General features: G+C 38.7%; 1 protein-coding gene across 2 annotated transcripts in view; it reads right to left on the bottom strand.

The window, feature by feature from the left end:
• TCERG1L (transcription elongation regulator 1 like) overlaps positions 1-15555 on the bottom strand; it is a 65434-nt gene extending 49879 nt beyond the window's left edge. The window contains exons 1-4 of one of the 2 annotated variants that reach the window (XM_075612207.1): positions 15105-15555; positions 12763-12918; positions 9829-10009; positions 2671-2868 (exon numbers count right to left, since the gene is read on the bottom strand). In XM_075612207.1, coding sequence (XP_075468322.1) covers positions 2671-2868; positions 9829-10009; positions 12763-12918; positions 15105-15374 — 805 coding nt within the window. In that variant the 5' untranslated portion in view covers positions 15375-15555. The remainder of the gene's footprint in view (positions 1-2670; positions 2869-9828; positions 10010-12762; positions 12919-15104) is intronic. The other variant, XM_075612208.1, reaches the window with a different exon arrangement.
• Between the last annotated feature and the right edge of the window lie 3773 nt (positions 15556-19328).

Below are 19328 nucleotides of genomic sequence, written 5' to 3'. Positions count from 1 at the left end.
ACAGAGGAACAAATTAGACCAATTATGACAGTGATATGACAGTATAAGTAGGGTTACATTATTTTTACTTGATTGTTACGTGAAGTTTACGATGGACTCTACTCCCTTACCTGTCCCTACATGCAGAATGTTTGAATAAATCCAATTTCCTTAATAATTAAGTTGAGCAAAGAATATTTATATGTAACGAGTTACCAGGGCAGATATAGCATCATAAATATGTAATAAGAAATAGAAAACACGTAGAAAAAGAATAATATAGTGTAGTATTTTTTAATTGGTTTAGCTTCCCTTGAAGGTGTATTCTAACAACTCACAAGAGATCTTGAGTAGAGCGTTGTACTGCATGGCTTCTCTCTGCTGGGACTGGAGGTGTGATTCAAGTGGCTTCTTTCACACAATACCCCTTACAAAACCCAGCACAATATAGCCCAAAATAGTGTGTCAGAATAAGTAGTAGAAATAGAATAAGATAAATGTGCTCACATTTGTATTTGACTTTACAGCTTAATAGGAGTGTGGGAGGTGCCCACGTGTCTTGTATGTAAATCTCACATAGCTGTAGAGTCAAATAAAAATGTGAACACATTTATATCCTTCTACTTCTACTGCTTATTGTAACATATTACACTATTTTGGACCATCTTTGTCTTGTTTTTTCTAATGGGATAGCCACAGCAGAGAATGAACGGGCTCTCAAGATCTCTTGGAAGTTGTTACTATGGTGCTTTAAGAGAAGCATAAAACAATTCTGAATATACTGTACTATATTATTATTATTCATGTTTCTTTTTGCATAATTATGAGGCTTTATCTGCACAGGAAAGTGGTTGTCTATGGATTTTTAGGAAGGAATGTGGGATTCTCTACCTATTTTCACCAGCCTTGAGAGCTTCCAAAGACATTTTTGTCAGTTACTTTTGTACAAGTCTTCATTGAATTTATGTATTTGTTTTAATTATTGACAGTTACACTTACAGACTTTTTCTACCTTACGAGCGTTATAGAAGAAGCCCTTAGATGGCAGAGATGGGTTTAATATTGGCTAGATACAGTAGCTAGTTAGTTATAGTAGTTTGGCAAATTATTGGTTATTATTGACTATGTATCATGGATTGGTTATAAAAGACATAGAGGTCTATTCATCAATATCATCTGGTTGCAAAAAGCAATAAGATGGGTCTAAACCACTGCATCTGATTTATCAAAGATAAGGAATTGTGTTCAACGTAATTCGATTTACAGGTATGAGACAATAGAGTCAGACCACTCAACATGACTTTGTGAATTGGAATTAGACAATAGAGAGTCACACTGCTCAACAGGACATTGTGAATTGGCGGAATCCGTTCAAGATCATTCGATTCCCCTTTGATTAATCGTTTACCTTGTTTTTTCACAGTTTTTGCCCCAGTTTCAGTTGTAACACTGATAAAAAAAAACACACATGACCGAAAATAGGCGGTACATTCCACATTTTATTCAAGTAAATTTAGCAAAATAAAATTAGCAAACAAAAAAGTTAAAAATCATTTCTTCATGAACATCAAATGACGTGTATCGCAAAAATGATTTTAATTACCAAAATGTTGATCATTAAGGCAATAATGGCAGATAGGTGATGATGTTTTAGCCCTACTTCCACAAAAGTTGTGCCAGAGATGGAGGGGGAGTGGAAGGTGGAACCAAAAGTTAGGTAAGAAAGCAGACAAAGGGGGACTTATAGGTACATGAAAACGGGGGTTGGTACTGTACCTCTCTCCAATCCAACAATAAAAGGCTCTAGCTTTAAATGATCCATCTCCCCATATATTTAAAACTGATTACTCTTTTATTTTACTTTAGGCCAGCATAAATTCATACTGCAGTCTAACAGAAAGTAGGTTTCAGTTTAAAGTCCTATGTTATTACATTTAAAATCTGCAGATCTAAAAAGCAAAAGGCAGTATTGATTTTTTATATATTGCTCTTCCATGAAAAAAAGTGAACAACCGTCCTTTCATCGTCAAAACAATAGCCTCTAAAGACAAATTAGAAGAACATCCCTTCAACAAATCAGGGAACATCCATTTACAGTCCAAAAAGTACCAGTAACAACAGAAACATATTGAATTATAGCAATTCCTGCCACCAGCTATAGTACTGTACATGTAGAAAGAAGCCAAGAAAAGCAGACTACATTTATGAAATACCTTTTTAGAAAGTAAGCATTAAAAGCTTTCTATTCTCCAAACAAAGATATGACGGGAATCCTTTAAAAAAAACCCATGCATTTAATTCAATCCCTCTGATACTTTAGCATAAGAAGATTCAAAAAGAGGCTAACATTTGTATTTTCATGTTATATTTCTCTATGTTTTTAGTAGCTCTTACTTTCCTTCATGCATATCCATGAGTTTCCAAAATGTGCATGTTATGAACTCTTGGAAAGCTCAGCGTAAGGTGTTTCAACCGCATCCATATCATCAGTTGGGGAACTCACTGCTATGTAATATGCAGGGGCATTAGTTCTCACATTAAAGGACTGAGAAAGTAAAAAATCAAATGGACTTCACTTTGAATATTTACGATGTTCTTGAATGCTGAGGTGCTGAAAGAGAGTCAAGGCACAAGCAGGTTTCTTGGGTCAGCAACTGGTATTGGAACTAACTAAACAGGTGAATATCTTACCTGGCATATGGGAAGCTATAAACGGTAACTTGATTGGTGACAAAGTCAGCATATGGCAAGGTGGAAGGGATGCCGAGGGCACTGCCGGAGATGCTTCTGAATCTATTGCCATTAAAGTTGTTGGCGGTTCAGTCACTCCACCAACCAATGCAATAGTCTGGTTGCTACCAGCTGACTTAATACCACTCTGGCAATTACCTGTGAACATTTTAAGAAAAGTTATTTGGAAATAAATTAAACTTTGCTGTATCGACGCTATTAATATATAGGAAGTCAAAACAAATGAATCATGAATATTTATAAAATAGCAAACGCTACCGTAAACTAATCAGTGATTCTATAAGTTAATGTTGCAAACATTTCTGGCAAATGGTATTCACCAATGCGTGGATAAATCCAATGTGCAGTACTTCTGCCATCAAAGTACTACCAAGAGCAGTTATTTTATTCTATTTATTTATTTAATGGACAGACCAAGAAGTGTCGATTGTGAGTTTACACTTTCATGTGCTAATTTGATCAGATGTTTTCAGACCATATCGTGTGGATCAAACTCTACAAAAAATATTATTTTCTGGTATTCTAAGAATCAGTAAATATTGGGCTATAGAGTTGGGATTTACATAAATTGGTTGTAAACAACACAGTCAATAAGATGCATCATATTTCATTCTCTGCTTTGTTTAAAAAAAATAATACTCTAGAGATTTATATAGTACATGTTTAGATAAACTGAAATAAAGAGCAGTGTACTGAAGGTTCAGTTCTATATTTTTAATTATCAAGTCCAGGGTATTTCCCCATGTCCCCATCTCCATAGTATTGTTATATTTGGAAAGCATTTTAGATCTTGGCAGCAGTCATTGAGTCTAAGCATATAGATTTTCTGCAAAACATTCCCTCAGATCTGTTACCGCAGACAGTAGATCTTATTTAACTGTTTTAAACAATATTATGTAAAACATTGCAGCTAGCTGAGCACAAATCCAACTTTCTGAGTGCCAGAACAGTTATTGATAGTCAAGCTGAATTGTCTTGGAAAGCCTGCATACTGCAATGAAAACTGTATTACCAATCATTGGAAACTACTGGGGGATGCAATACTGGGAATCTAATGTAGGTCAATTGTGGTATCCTGTAACAGGGACTTATCACTGTTTGAGAGAAACTGCCTCTAAATCCAGCAGGGAGCTGGTTAATTGCAGATACGCAATTAACTAAACTCCACCTGGCCACATTAGAGCACTAAGAAAAGCCTCCTGTTGGAAACAGGAGAGAGATTCCTTAGCTCACATTTGGGCTGACAGAAGGAGAGCAGAGAAGCCTGCACACAGACACTGACTAGAGCACAAAGGCTGTGCTGAGATCAAGACATCCAGACACCAGAGACCTATATTTCCTTGACACAGAAGAGCCAGGAACCTGCCAGAGACTGACATGGAGGGCCACCTGCTTAAGGTACCTCCTGACACTTTGGGGTGATAGGCTGGTAGTGGGAATATCCTGCAGTCCTGCAGATGGGGTCTGGGGAAGTTAGCCCTTACAAAGGGATAGGGGTTTGTTATTTTGTTGTTTTTGTATGTTTTGCCTGGATTAAAGAACAGGGTCAATAAAGCCAAGATATAATTTCACCCTAATCGGTCTCCATTATATGGACCTCTGCACACATCTCTTACATACCCGCTACGACCATTAACTACAAGTGTCATGCTAGGTGGCAGTGCTGCTTTGAATAGCTTTACAATAGTAAATATGAACCAACTGGAGATACATTGTCTTGTGTGTTGCTTTGTGGTGTTATTTTAATTTCTAAAAAAAATCAGCTGGCAACTTGGCCTTAAAGTAATAAAACATAATTTTCAGAAGCTAAATACACATGAGTGGAAATAGACCAGAGATGAGCAAATTCTTTTGGTGAATTTGGATCGGCAGTGGATAGGGCGGTTCCTTTGGTCCGCAGATTTCCGCGGTTCAATCTCAAAAAGGACGATTCCCATTTTGCAGATTTTTTTATTGTTATTACCAATACACTCCGTGGATTCCGCAACCCGTGGACGGATTTGTAGAATCCAATCCGCGGATTCCTAAGAATCCGCCAAACGATTGCTGAATCTGTCCATGGGTTGTATCTAATGGCGGTTTTTGATGAATGTGCGCGGATTGAAACCGCCCAAATCCGTTTGCGGATTTTACACCGCGAAACGGATTTTGGGGGTTACAGTACATCAGCGAAAATCTGGGAAACGGATTTGGGCGGATTCGCCCATCTCTAAAAAAGACTTAGCTTAACAAGACACAGTACTGTGCTGTACTATTAGACTAAGGGGCAAAGGCATTTGACAAATGGAAAATGATTGTTTGTTTTCTATATGCCTAGTCTACCTTGTTCCAGGAAAAAATAAATTCGTTTGGTTTGATCCAATGTATTTGTGATTGTTATTTTTTTCACATACTTTGATAATTAGGCAACGGTATTGCTACATTTCACAATGGAGAATTACTGTAAACAAATGGCCAGGGATAGAATAAAAGGGTGAATGGTGCACTTCTAGGAGTCAGCTGTGGATCATGCAGTGCATTTCTCAATGGAGAGATGGAACATGTAGACATTTGTTTAAGAATGGGCAGATTTGGGTGTTTAAAACCTAAAATTTGCAAACTTCGGGGTTTGCAAAATTTCGAAACATCAAACGTTTTGGGGAAAGTTTTTTTATTTGTGAACGTAAAAGGGAAGTTGAAGGGAAAAAAAAGTTGAATCTGAGAATGAGCCGTTCTTTGGGTTTGAGGCATTTTCAGCAAAATTCCTCATTCACATCAAAAGGGAATTTTGGCAAGAAAAAGGCCAATTTGCCACTTTGGCAGATATAATAAAATAAACCCCCTATGGCCGGAGCCATGACGCCGCGACGTGGGACGGCGCACCTGATCTGCCTGTGGATATCCCGCATAGCATCTTAATGGCTCCAAGCCATAGTCCCTAAAGGATGAATTAAGGGTGGGGTGCGCAAACTGGAGGGCGGGAGATTTTCTCTGGGATGTGGCGCAGCAGTTACATAGGTCCCACGCACGGCCTCTGTAACTAACCTACCTAGGCTTCCAGCGACATGTCATCATGGTAACCCAGCATCAAATGACGCCGTGGGATCACGTGATGTCGCGTTGCCATGGCAATGTGACATCACGTGACCCCCACTGCGTCATTTGACACCAGAGCCAAGCAGGGGGGTGGGCATGAGTAGGGGAGGAAAGCAGGCTGGGGGGTGCAGGGAGAAAACTGTGCACGCCCCTGGATTAGGGGATAATTACTGAAACCCTTTAAATAGATTAAGACCATTATTTTATTATGGTTATAGAAAAACAAAATATGTATTTTGCACAGATGTCTTCAAAATGTGTTTCAGCCTCATACACATTCTTCTTTCAAGACTTTCACTGCTTTTCCTCCTCTCAGTGTGAAGGAGAATGGGAGTAGTGGGAAATCCCTAAAATCCAGATCTGTTTTAGTGCATAATTCAGTAGGATAATGTCTAGAGATGTGCAAACACAGAGAAATGTGCTTTAGCTTCCCATTGTTTTTTTTTGTTTTTTTTACAAAAAAATGTGCCCCCCAAAATTGACGGGGGATCACTCAATCAATGTGCAGGTCAAATTGTTCATGGGAGCATGCAATTAATGAAAAAGTTTGGCAAAAATTGTGACATTCCACCATTTTTACTACATTTTTAAAAGGCAGCATTATTTGAATAGCAAGTGTTCCACATTTGACATTTCTTAAGATTGCAAAGTTACAGTACCAAAAAAATAGTAAAATAATTTGCAAAAGGAAAACGTCTCTACTAATTGTCCTCATCAGCCTACCTGGAACTGTTTCCTGCTTTATATATCGTTGCATAGCTTGTCTGTATAAAGATGCTTTTAATGTTCCTTAGCAGTGAAAGAAGCCCTGTCCAACATCCCAGCTTTTTAAGACTTCACGTAAAGCATGTCAGACAATTAGTCATTATTTAAATGGGGAGACGTTGTGGAACTTCTCTGCCAGCCCTCAATCAATATGTGATATACTTTCCTTTCTCTGATCCCTAAACATTAAAAATACCAATACCAATGTCCAAGTATCAACATGGTGATGTGTCTGAATTATGTACCACAAAGAAATTACATTTGAATGGAAATATGTAGGACAGACAGTAGGAGTAAGACTCAATTAAATAGTTGTGTCCCCTGGGACTTACCCCAAATGAGTGAGACATATTCCAAATGACTTAGATTTTAAAGCCTTCACATTTACAGTACTTAAAACCGTTGTACATTTTACCTATCTTCCTCAACCTCCGTTAATGTCACCTGTTCAGGTAGATAGCAGTCATTGTAAAATATAGCCTCAACATTTTATAAAATGTATAAGAATAATGAAATATAAAATACAATTATATATCCTTTGTCATCAGGAATCGTTAATTTATGATTTCATGTACAGCATAACACTGAAAATACCAAAGTCTATATTGTACTAGAATTCCCCACCTGCATACCCTTGTGTTCATCATCTGTTCTAGGGGTAATTAGGATATGAAATATTAATAATTACTCATTGTATTCTGTATTCAATATTCTATTCATACAGTATGGCCCATACAAACAGTAGTTGACTTATTATTACATGTATTATATAACAATCTACAGCATTGTGTGTGAATAGGTCAAATGAAAATGTAAGCAGAACAAATAAAAACTTTGGACAATAAGACATTGAGTCAAAGAAAACACAAATTAAAACAATTTATTTCACTCTCACTGAAACCCGGCTTCACTGGAATAATCGGGGCTAGCATACATAAAACAACAGAAACGTCCAACTGTTTACATCCGTAGAGAGAATCTAATACACAGAAAATGTTATCAATAAAAAATGGTGACACAAAGGGAATTAAGCTTCTTGTGCAGTATTACTAAATCTACTGTGTGTCTAATACTCAATAAAAAACAAACAAAAATGGTGGTACAGAAGAAAATATTTATTTTGATAGAACGCAGCACTAAAACAGCTCCAGCTTAATGAGATTGTCTTATTTCTGAAATATTAAAGCAGGATTTTCAGAATATCTATATTTAATCATTTGGTGGCACGCAGGGATGTCCCCAGTTGTTCTTAATAACTGGCCTTTTCTATACTGTAGTAACATTTTGAAGAAAAAAAAATCTGTATCCAAGTCGCTTTTGGAGAGATTCATCAAAAGGGATATTTGTCAAAGTTGACTGCTGTAATGTAAGGATGTTGTGGGAAAACTAGGCTCCCAGGTGTATCCATGAAAAACGTCCCTGTTTATTTACCAGATGGATTAACTGCTATTTCTTTCTAAAGTTCAAATGAACATTCTGAAAACTGCAATGTTTCTGCCACATACCTGCACTCACAAAATGTGCAAAACTAAGCCCCTCTTTTCACCATGTATGTCCCAGAGATACGCTGCTAACTCAGTACACCAAAGAAACTTAATGAAAGTGATTATATTTCGAGTTTGACTATGGTTAGAGATGGGCGAATCGGCCTAAATCCGTGTCCCGGATTTTATCGCATTTCCCCCCCAAAATCCGTCTCGCGGTGTAAAATCCACCAACGGAGTTGGTCAGTTTTAATCCGCGTGGATTCATCAAAATCCGCCATTGGATACAACCCGTGGATGGATTTGTAGAATTCAATCTGCGGATTCAGCACACCATTGGCGGATTCTTAATAATCCACCAACGGATTGCTGAATCCGCAGATTGGATGCTGCATAATTCGTCTACGGCTTGCGGAATCCGCAGAGTGTATTGGTAATAATAATTCAAAAATCAGCAAAACGCAATTCGCCCTTTTTTAGATTGATCCGAGGAAATCTGCGGACCAAAGGAACAGGTCAATCTGTTGTGGATCCAAATCCACCCAAAGCCCATTTCTTACTATAGTGATTCTTATGAGAGGTGTAGTAGTTATACCGTTTACCTACATATTTAGGTTTATTTACAAATGAGTAAGAGTGGGGTTAATTAGTGATAGGCGTTTTTTTTTTTTTTTGCGGATTTGGATCCGCCTCGGATGGCCAGTTCCTTTGGTCTGCGGATTTCCGCAAATCAGTCTCAAAAAGGGTGAATCATCTTTTCTATATATTTTTTTATCACTGGCAATCCACATGGCGAATTCTGCAATCTGTTGGCAGATCTTTAAGAATCCAATCCGCGGATTCCGTAATTCGTTGGCAGATTTTTAAATATGTGTGCACGCATTGCAGACTCCGCGGATTGGATTCTTAAAAATCCATATGGATTATATACATTGGCGGTTTTGGATGAATCCGTCCGGATTGAAAATGGAACAATCCATCAACGGATTTTACACCGCGAAACGGATTTTGAAGGAAAAGCTCTGGAAATTCCGTGAAATGGATTTTGGCAGGTTCGCCCATTCCTTGTGTTAATATCGAATTTAGGGTAGCATGCTAATTGAAGCCCATCTTTTGTCACAAGCAACTTCATTCACGATATGTGTGGAATAGTCAGTGGGACTAAAGCAGGGCATTCTGAGTGTGAATGTACATATGTATGGGTGCACACAATGGACACTAGCATCCTGGGTTGTATGAGTGCACTGAAGGCTTGCCTGGTTCATCTAATTATTGCCTGTTACTACACCCACCAGGAATGGAATTCTGAAAACGTTTATCTCTGACCTCTAATTAACATTACTGCTGTTTGAGGACATTTCTACCACTTATTAAGAAGAACCCAATGAAGATGGCAGTGATGTTTTAACTAAAATGAGAAGTTTCTGAACATCTTGGATACACCATAGGCAAGAAGTTCACCATAGGCAAGGTGATATTTTCCACCTTAACATGATACTGAAACAATATCCCAGACTTTTGAAGGCAAAGTACAGCTATGAGAATAAAGATGGCAAACAAATGCAATATTCTGGTAATAAGATCCCACTTAGCATACTTTATTTAGTTCTAAAGACCTAATCTTTAGAACAGAAAACTAAAGAGGAGGAAATAATCACACATCTTCAGTTGGTCTTCTGTTGACTAACTCTAAAACATGCTTTTGATACCAGATTTATACATATCAAAGAAATTAATTTAACTAACATCGTAAATAAACAGCTGTGCCACAAACCTGCCATGCGTTGGGGTGTTAAAATGACTGTGTGGCGAGGCCTTGAAAAACTGGCTGGTTTCGATATAGCCATAGTTACTCGACTTTTCCTTCGATGAGGCTTCTCAAGTCCCTGAAATAATATCAATTCCTCAGGATCAATCCATGAAGAGTCCAGAGCAAAGGAGTTATTCAAATAAATCTGTCCAAGATAGAAACGGTTATAAAACATTGTATAGTTTATTAGATTTACAGTGTTAAATAGGTGGCTAACTGTAATTCAGGTGCTCGTAAGATGGCCTTTCTATGCTTAGTTTAATTAAATACAGTTTGGAAATGTAAGATTTTTGTTGCTGATATTTGAAGGGTCTTCTTGCTGTGTTATACATGTGGGCTTCTCCTATTATACAAATCATTCCAATTAGACAATGGAAAGTTAAAAGATCATGAAAGGGGATTGTGCGTTACATTTTAATTATTGATTTTCCCATTAAATGTTTAGTTGCACAAATGTCATGTGTGCAATGAATTTATTAAATCTAGAAAGGGCACAAATAATAGATTTTTTTTTTACTTCACTGTCTTAGTAATGCAGCACACTATTTTTCCTTAAATGCACAAACGTGATCACTTTTAAAGGAGATAAGACTCCCTTGGAAATTTCCCCCATTCATCACTTATCTATTCAGTTTTCATTCCCTGCTTTATTGGAATTCAATAGGAAACCCAAACTGCAGCAAATACACCATCCTTGGAAATATCAGCCCTCACGTCTTCCGTTATGTGCAGCTCAAATGGCAGCAGACTTGATTAACAGACGTTATCTGCTGTTTCCATGCAGTGTACTTGGTTAGGGCCATTGCCAGTACTATCTCCCAAATAAAAATAACATTATAAAGCCTCAAGATCATTCCGGGCTCAGTTAGTCTACAGATCCCCTAGAAGATGTTAGATACTTTGTGCCATGCCTGAGAATACTGGTGACCCCAGAAAAGCCCCCTATCTCCTGATTGTCATGATAGAGTAGCAACAACAGCTCCAAATTAGCTTGGTGGAACCCTGCCTGCATTACACTTTGAAGTCAAGACAGGGAATGGTGATTTCACTCCTGCGATGATCTACAACAGGAGTTATTTAAAGGGCAGGGGTGGGCAACTCCAGTCCTCAAGGGCCACCAACAAGTCAGGTGGCTCAATTAGTCCCTGATTTAGCACAGATTTCTCAATCAGTGGCTCAGTCTTTGACTTTGACTATAAGTGCGCTCACCCTGTATTCTAACTACCTCTTGTTTTTGGGGATCTTGGAATGATTGCTGGTGGTTGGAGCAGCCATCAACTGACACTGAGGTAGTATACTGCTCTATGCAGAGGAATCAGTTGGATTTATGGTAGGATTATCACCGTGCTATAATTGCATCACCCATTCACAGAGAAAGCGCCTTAGTTCCTTCCTGTTTACTGATAGAGCCACCTGTGCTGAAGCAGGGATATCTTGAAAACCTGACCTGTTTGTGGCCCTTGAGGACTGGAGTTGACCACCCCTGGTATAGCAGGTACTGTGAGTAGGCAAATTAATAGACACCGGATTTATCTGAAAGGACATAGGGGTTTATGTATCAAGGCAAACTTAGGCATGGATCAATTGGATTTTGCTCCAATGATGCCCATCTTCCCCACTTTGCGCTTTGAGGAGAGTCAGTAGGACGAGATGGGGAGGAGTTACATGACGCACAAATTATAATGAGATGTATCATATTCTGCATCTCTGCGCCGTTCTTTTTGTCTCAACCCCCCCCCCCAAAAAAAAAACAAATCCTTGATGTCTAACCTACTGCTTCACATGTAAGAAACTGCTATTACATATGATGCATCTCTGCTCCAAAAAAATGAGCAGTGTGTCTAAACACAACTTTCTCTACATTGGTACATTGACCCCCAGGGTCTCTGCACTGATACGTGGATAGCCTCATATGGAGATCTGTAACTATAATTGACATGGTAAGAGAAAATTGTAACTGTCTTAAGTCTTTCAACAAATTATCTTTCTGCAGAACTAAAGTGAATACGACTGGACATTGATTTATTGTTGCACATGCTGTCTGCCAGCAAGGTGGCCAATTTATCAGCTATACATAAATTCTCCAGGATCAGGAACCCAAGTCTCTATACATTTACTTCAGCTGTTTCTGAGTGTTTCCCACCCCAGTTATGTTCCAAGCTCTTCTGCACTGGGAATACCTTCTTCTGATGTTTCATATGATATATATGGTACTCATGTCACTGATATGTAAGAATATTCTTCCCATAGTGTACTCTGTCTATATGTTCACGTTAAAAATTACTTGCTTGGCAATATGTATAATAAAACAATAACAGTTAGGTACACCACACACATTTATTGATTTTCTTTGTGTTTAAATTAGCATAACTGGTTTTGTGATAATTCCATCAAATTCTGCGTAAATATATTTCCCCAAATAAATAGCAATCACTTAATATAATTAATCAAATGCCAACATATGAAAATAATAAGGAAACACATACAAATACCAAATAAATCTTATCAATCATTAATTATTTCAAATTAAATATCATAATTGCATATGAACTAAAAGCAAATAGGTATATTTGCTATTTTCATAAGACAACTTCCGGCACCAGAAGACTCCTTTTAGTCCATTCAATTGCTGCCAGATGTTGTCCAATGGAATAGCACTACTATAGCACTACTATGTAAACATGGACCACAGAGCTAACCAAAAATAACACAAATGTAAGAGCATAAATACTTTCAAAACCTATTTCTATATAGTGTAGGTTTACAGTATTCTAATATTGACATTTGTTGACATGTTTCCAAATGTACAGTATATACAAAGCTACTGCATTTTCTGTGTGGTACTGTATGTGGACATGAATTTAGCACATATTTTAAAATCCACTCAGTGAAAGTTACCTTGCAATTAGGTGTTCTCTTTTCAATCCAACATTTCCCTGTATGAGGAGGGACGTTGGCTGTGTACACATCTGGAAAAAGTGGAATTAGCTCTACACTTGAAGATGGTGAAAATCCCAACGGGGCTGAATGAGTTCCAATCCACTGAACAGGAAACTGTCGGAAAATAAACAAATACAGATATACCAGGTGATATGAAAATAAAAATAGAATTCACTTTGTCATTTGCAGTGTGTACAACGTGTCGTTATTTGTATTGGGTGAAGTGGTGTTCATAACTTTGTAATTATAGTCTATACCTATATAAAGACATATGCCTGGCGATTTTGGGTGTGATACTAGTAGGAATGGATACTGGACAGGCACTTTTTACAAGTATTGTTGTTTTTTGGTTCCAAAAGATTTTTGTGTTTTGAACTCGATTTGTTTTGGACTTATGGGGGAAAAACACACAAAAAGCAGAAGTTTTATTAAAACACAAAACAATGTCAAGTTTGTACAAAGGTTGACAGGTTTTTCATTTGCGAACCCCATATTTTGCCCAGTCGATGAATTTCACTCAGATTTGAAAATGTATTCTGAAATTTGACTCGAATTTTGTGATGTCCAGATGTCCGACCTGGGGACCTACCGATCCTTACATACGATGTGACGATGTCCCATATTGAAATGGTGCTGCTGTTAGAGCCTTAACACTAAGCACCGCTTAATAAATATGTCCCTATACATTTTACATTTTTCCAATCAGAAGAAAATATCCCTTAAACTTGCCTCTAATATATATCATCCAGCACAATATTGAGGCAGGGTTGGTACCAAATCATTGAAATGTGTCATAATAAAACAATTACTATTCTCTGTAATACAATATGTTTTATGCAGCTCAGTTGTAGCTGTTTGTCCTACTCCCTTCAGCCCTAGAAAGGCTTTCTCTGCTGGTGCAATGCCTCCTACTTCACCAATTAGTTGCATAATTGGAAGCATTGTAGAACGACATTTCAACTAGAAATGCTGGTCTGTGCGTTCAGGACAGATAACCAATAGGTGATCCCATGCACTAAACCAAATACTGCATTGGAGTTTGAAAAATATAATGCCTATAATATTGCCTCCGAAAACAGGCATTGCTATAGAACAGGGGTGGCCAACTCCAGTTCTCAAGGGCCACCAACAGGTCAGGTTTTCAGAATACCCCTGCTTCAGCACAGGTGGCTCAATCAGTGGCACAGTCATTATGACTCGTACTCATTTACTCTGCACTGTGTTTAAATAAGAAGCATGTGAATGTCCAGGAACAGGCTTTAAAATGCGAAAGCCATTAAATGCATGCAGTACGTGAAATTCTAATAACAAGAAAAGGGACCGGGTTATTGCAATGCAGCTTGCAAGAGTGTTGCAGACAGGTTTCCTAATAGGAAACTGATCCCCACCACCCATCCTTGACTGAAGATAGTGATACTCTTAGTGGTCGTTTCTATTATGACACCACAAAGAAGATAAATAAAAAATTTAAAAAAAAAAAACATTTATCACTTCAAAGCATATGTGAAAAAGACCACCCTGCAATGTACAACTGACAGGTGCACTGTAACTTTTCAGTGATTTTTGTGATGGGGTTTTGTAGAGCTGAATTTCATTTTAAAAAAATTAGTGCTGATTAGAAAAAAAACTTGATTGCTGTTTAAAAATGTAATTATAAGCAAATAGCTAGGTGCCTAGAAGCACAGTATTTATTTTGATTAATGGTTCAATATTTTGTCCACTTATTGCACACAAAAATGAATTTCCTCGCTGTGAAATCAACTAGAAGATAGTGATGGGGAACGTGTGGTGTAGGGACAGACTTCACAGTAATTGATTCAATCAGCATTTTCTTTTTAAATTGCCAACACAAAAATGTATTTTTTAACTGGTATATTTCCTTATTTTTCACTCTCAGCCTTTGCATGTGTGGCTAATTTAACAGCAAGCCTACTATAAACTCCATGAGCATTGCACACGGATGAGATTATAAGCAAAATAGCATTAGATTCAAGTAACTATTGATTCATGGTCTCTTAAATACAATACTGACGGCTTCTGCATTTGTTATCAACAAGAACATTTGCATGCCTATTCGTGTATAGTGCAGCAGTAACGCCCGTTGGTAAGAATACAGTAAATTACAAGACATTAAAATTGTGTTTTCAAAAAGTTCTGCAGGAGTCAGGCTCATTATTATACACAACTGTCGCAGTCATTGGTAAAAGATTTGCTCACCTAATAGGTGATTACACTAGCTAAATCATCCCTTTTCTGCATATTGTCTCAAAAACATGCAAGTTCAGACTAAGGAACTTTACCTGCCCATTTCCCAGAGGAAACGGATGCACAGCAGGATCTGGTGCAGAGGGCACCGACATCACAGGCAGAAAAGGATCACAGGGAATTTGCCAGGTAGGTACCCCCTGTAGCAATGGAGATGGGTGAGGGCAGGACACAATAAAAGGAGGGGGTACAGCACCTATCCGAAACACACCAGGTGTATCTGGGACCATACAAATCCAGGAAGGTGGTTCTGCATTCATCGGCCAAAGGGAAGGCTGCCGCTTGATTCTTGGAATGGGCAGCATCCTGCATCTTATATACTGTACATACGTATATCCAACTGCTCAAAGATTTTGCCTCCCACAGAATGGGGCTGGACTAGGAATAGCACCAAGCTTCTCTTTCCACTGCAACAGAAATCTCCAGTAGTGATTGTGCTTCTCTCATCCAGATGCCAGTCAGTACAGAAGTGCTGCATGCCTCTCTGCTGGGAACAGAAGCACTGCCGAATTAGACTTTACTGCTCGGTAGCCAGGCAGTCAGTCTCCTCCCTCCCCATCTCACTTAGCAAACCTCTCCTCCCAGCTAGCTCATCATACCTATTACCTACTGATGTGTCGCTCACATCTTATACTCAAAACTATTTGGCGGTCCGATAAAAAGGTATCATACAAAATTCATTTTTCTTTCATTTCCTTTGGTTTTATTGATCACAACGGCGACTTCTTTTCATGATCAATTACCAATCTCTTCTGTCACTCTAGTCTTATCCTATTCCTACTTGTTACATGCAGCTCTAATCACAAATGTATCCCCATTTAATAATCGACTTTTTTTCATTATGAAACACGAGTCAAAATTATTGAACTGGAATTTGCACTGTTGTCGTCATTATACAGTAAGTGTGACACTTGCACTGAATATTTATAAAGATAAGTGATATGACTTTCATTATTTTTGCTTGAGTTCTCTTCTAAATTTTCTTAGCTTTACTCAACTACGGGTGTAATTCTATATTCTAATTCTATATTCCATATGCCAGAAGCTGCCATATTGGCTGTTTATGGACATAAATCCTTACTGATTTCAGTTGAGATTTTTCAGAGAAAACTGAGCTAACGGCCGCTTCCGTATACACTGGCGACACACTTTATTCGAGCTCGGCTAGTCCCACGAATTCGGGTATACCCGGGTGTATTGAGGTTTGTGACTGTTTTCTGCCCGAGTGCATTGGGTTATTTTCCATGCAGGGTTTGAAGCATTTTATTCCCGCTGGCTGCAATACTGCACAGTATATATATATATATATTGCATTACAATTCATGAATTTATGCCATCTGGTAGACACGCGAAGCATTGCAGCCTATTAAATCCTAATCATTATCATTTAACAGATCAGCCGCCCGTCAGCCAGGCATGAACCCAGGCTGGGAAGGCAAACGCAACGGGGCTTGTCAGAGGTGAGGAGCGGCGCATTCCAGGTATCTGCCAGGTACATACTGGGTATTTGCTCGAATAAAGTGTGTCGGTGCAGTACATGGTATAAGGCCCTATGTGTTGTTCAACTGAGCGAAAATAAAAATTCTGCACTTTTCCTTTAATATACAGTTATCTACATGCTGCACCTTAAAGGAAATGTAAATCATGGTTGCCCCAGTGAAAACACCCTAGCCAAATCTATTTAGTTCCTTCGGTGCTCTGTCTTATATCTGTTACTCTTGTGAGGAAGTGAAGAGGTTAACTCCCTCACTGTTCCAGCCATAGGAGACCGCACCATAGCTTTCAGATCTGCTGGGGAGTTCCAATTAATTCCTGATTGGAACTAATGTGTTTAAAAGACAGGCAGCAGACTCCATCTCACAGTTGCAGGCCAAGTAGGAGAGCAGGTTCCCAGTGTATTGCTTGGAAATAGCCGGGACTCACGTCAAACACCAACCCAGAGCTCCAAGCCTATAGGGAATCCGGGCTTACCGTTCCAAAAAGATTTGCCTGGGAACAGCTGGGACTCACATCTAGCATCAGAACTGCAAGTTCTACAAGCCTGCAAGGAAGCGCCTTCACAGAGCTCCACAAATAACAAAAAAGGAAGAAAGGTTATGGAATCCATAGGATTTGCATGGAAACAGCTGAGACTCACGCCCAGCTCCCGAACCAAGAGCTCCACAACCTGCAAGGGAGCAGGGCCACAGAGCTTCACAATCCTGCTAGGAAGCAGGGCTTCAGTTCCCAGAAGAATTGTCTGGGAACAACTGGCACTCACACCCAGCACTAAAGATAAGGACATGTTATGGTGGTTCCAGATATACAGTATGCTGTTTATGTTTGAGCTATTACACTTGGTTCAGCAAGTGCACTATTAACCTGATTTTTCCAGTTTGGTGACTAAAGGGCACTTTTTTTGGAAGTACACACTGTGGACTCCTTACTGACACTACCTTGAAGGTCAATCCATCACAACCAGGCAAAAACAGTCTTTCTGCAAAGTAATTATTTCTATGTTGGGGATTGAAGGATTTTGTCGGAGATAGGGCGTGTCGGGAAATAAAGCAACTTTATATTTTAGGAGGGATGTAACAATGTCTATTGAGTTTTTATAAGACTTTATATTAACTTTGTGATGTCACCCGCTTGAAGCGGGTGTGTTTTTCGGCCATGGTACGCGCACCATCCGTGGGCGTGTCTAGGGGCGTGCCAGTGACCGGCCTGTCGCGCCAAGAAATCAATTTGAACTGATTTCTTGCGCAATGCGCGCCGCTTCCACGCGCACACGCCCACACGCCGCATGGACGCAAACACTGCCTTAAGGCAGTCTGTTCGCTCAGCGGTCTGCGGTACCATGGCCCCAGCCTAAGGTTTTGTAACAGCTTGGATTCAAGCTTCATGGGGGCTAAGAAATGAAAGGATTGCTGGCCCATTTTAATTTTATTTAGCAAACTTATCTGATGTTTGCAACATTGAGATTCTCAGATTTTCTTTTTAAATTCATGATTTTTGAATCTCTTTCTTCCCTTTTCTTCTGATATAGAAGAAGGATTTTGCTTTAGCAAACCCCTTCATGGAACATAAAACGTGAAGGTAGAAAAGACAGAAAAAAAGCTTTTAGAAATGGTTTCTGTTTTTCCCCGCAGGGCTACCACGGTGTAACAGGAATCTCTGCCGCAGTATGGCTATAGAAACGGAATTAAAAACTAAAAATCATGTCACAAACCAAAATAAACTCCAATTCCCAAAGGAAACCCCCCCCAAAAGGATCACTTAGGCTTAGGGCATTGAGGATGCATGTCTGCAGTGGGAACAAGCAATCTTTAGTAACTCTGTGTGTCCTCGCCCCAGCAGCAGAAAGGTACCAAGGCAAACCGATTGTTTCAACATTCTAAATGTCATTGAGAAACACCCAGAATGTGATGCTGGCTCTTTGACTGAAATATACAGTGAAAAATATACAGCAATTGTAAACAATAGACTACAGAGGGCACTAACAGTGTATGGATTTTTATAATGTTATATGACAGAGTTGATGAGCACAGGGATGATCTGGGAATGGACATGCTGTTTTCCATTTTCTGAATACTGTTATCTATTAATTATTGAGGCACTTTCTTCATTTCTATTGCAGTACTTCTCTGCTCTTTCAACTTTTAACAGATCACCTGGCTAATATATGTATAGATGTGTATGTATAGTCAATTAGGGGGTATAGGAGAAGCCAGAATTGTAATCTCTCTTTGCATCAATATATCAAACTACTTTGCACCTACATATGTGCACACTTTTGGCTTGAGGAGGAGAGGAGAAGCAGTGGGGGAAAGTCCTGTTTTTCTAAAATATAAGTAACCTACGTATATACGTGTATACCTTCTGAAACCCTCCTTTATGCAATACGTGGAGAGATACCTGTGCACACAACTGAAAACACTTGATATACCTGGGAAATATTATAATTGGGATATGCAAAGTACTGTATATTCAAATGCTCCAAAGTAGAATATTTTGCATCCATCTAAACCAAAAGCCATATTTTGCCATATACTGTATGGAAAAAGCCATATTTCAGTGCCTGGATAGCAGTAACGTCAAATTTAGTTATAACTTAAATACTGCATCGTTAAAACCCTGCCTTTTTCTTATGGCCTTTCTGTTTAGTAGCTATACAATGTTATGATAATGACTCATTTGTTTATAATTTGCATGTCATTATAATTAATGTCCGTTACAGTTAACACTATGTTCTTTAAAGTAGAAAACAAGCTTTAATGTTG

This window comes from Ascaphus truei, chromosome 8 (genome assembly GCF_040206685.1).
Source record: "Ascaphus truei isolate aAscTru1 chromosome 8, aAscTru1.hap1, whole genome shotgun sequence".
In the NCBI taxonomy this organism is placed as follows: Eukaryota; Metazoa; Chordata; class Amphibia; order Anura; family Ascaphidae; genus Ascaphus; species Ascaphus truei.
Note: the sequence above shows the minus strand (reverse complement) of the source record. Positions and strands in the feature narration are given on the sequence as shown.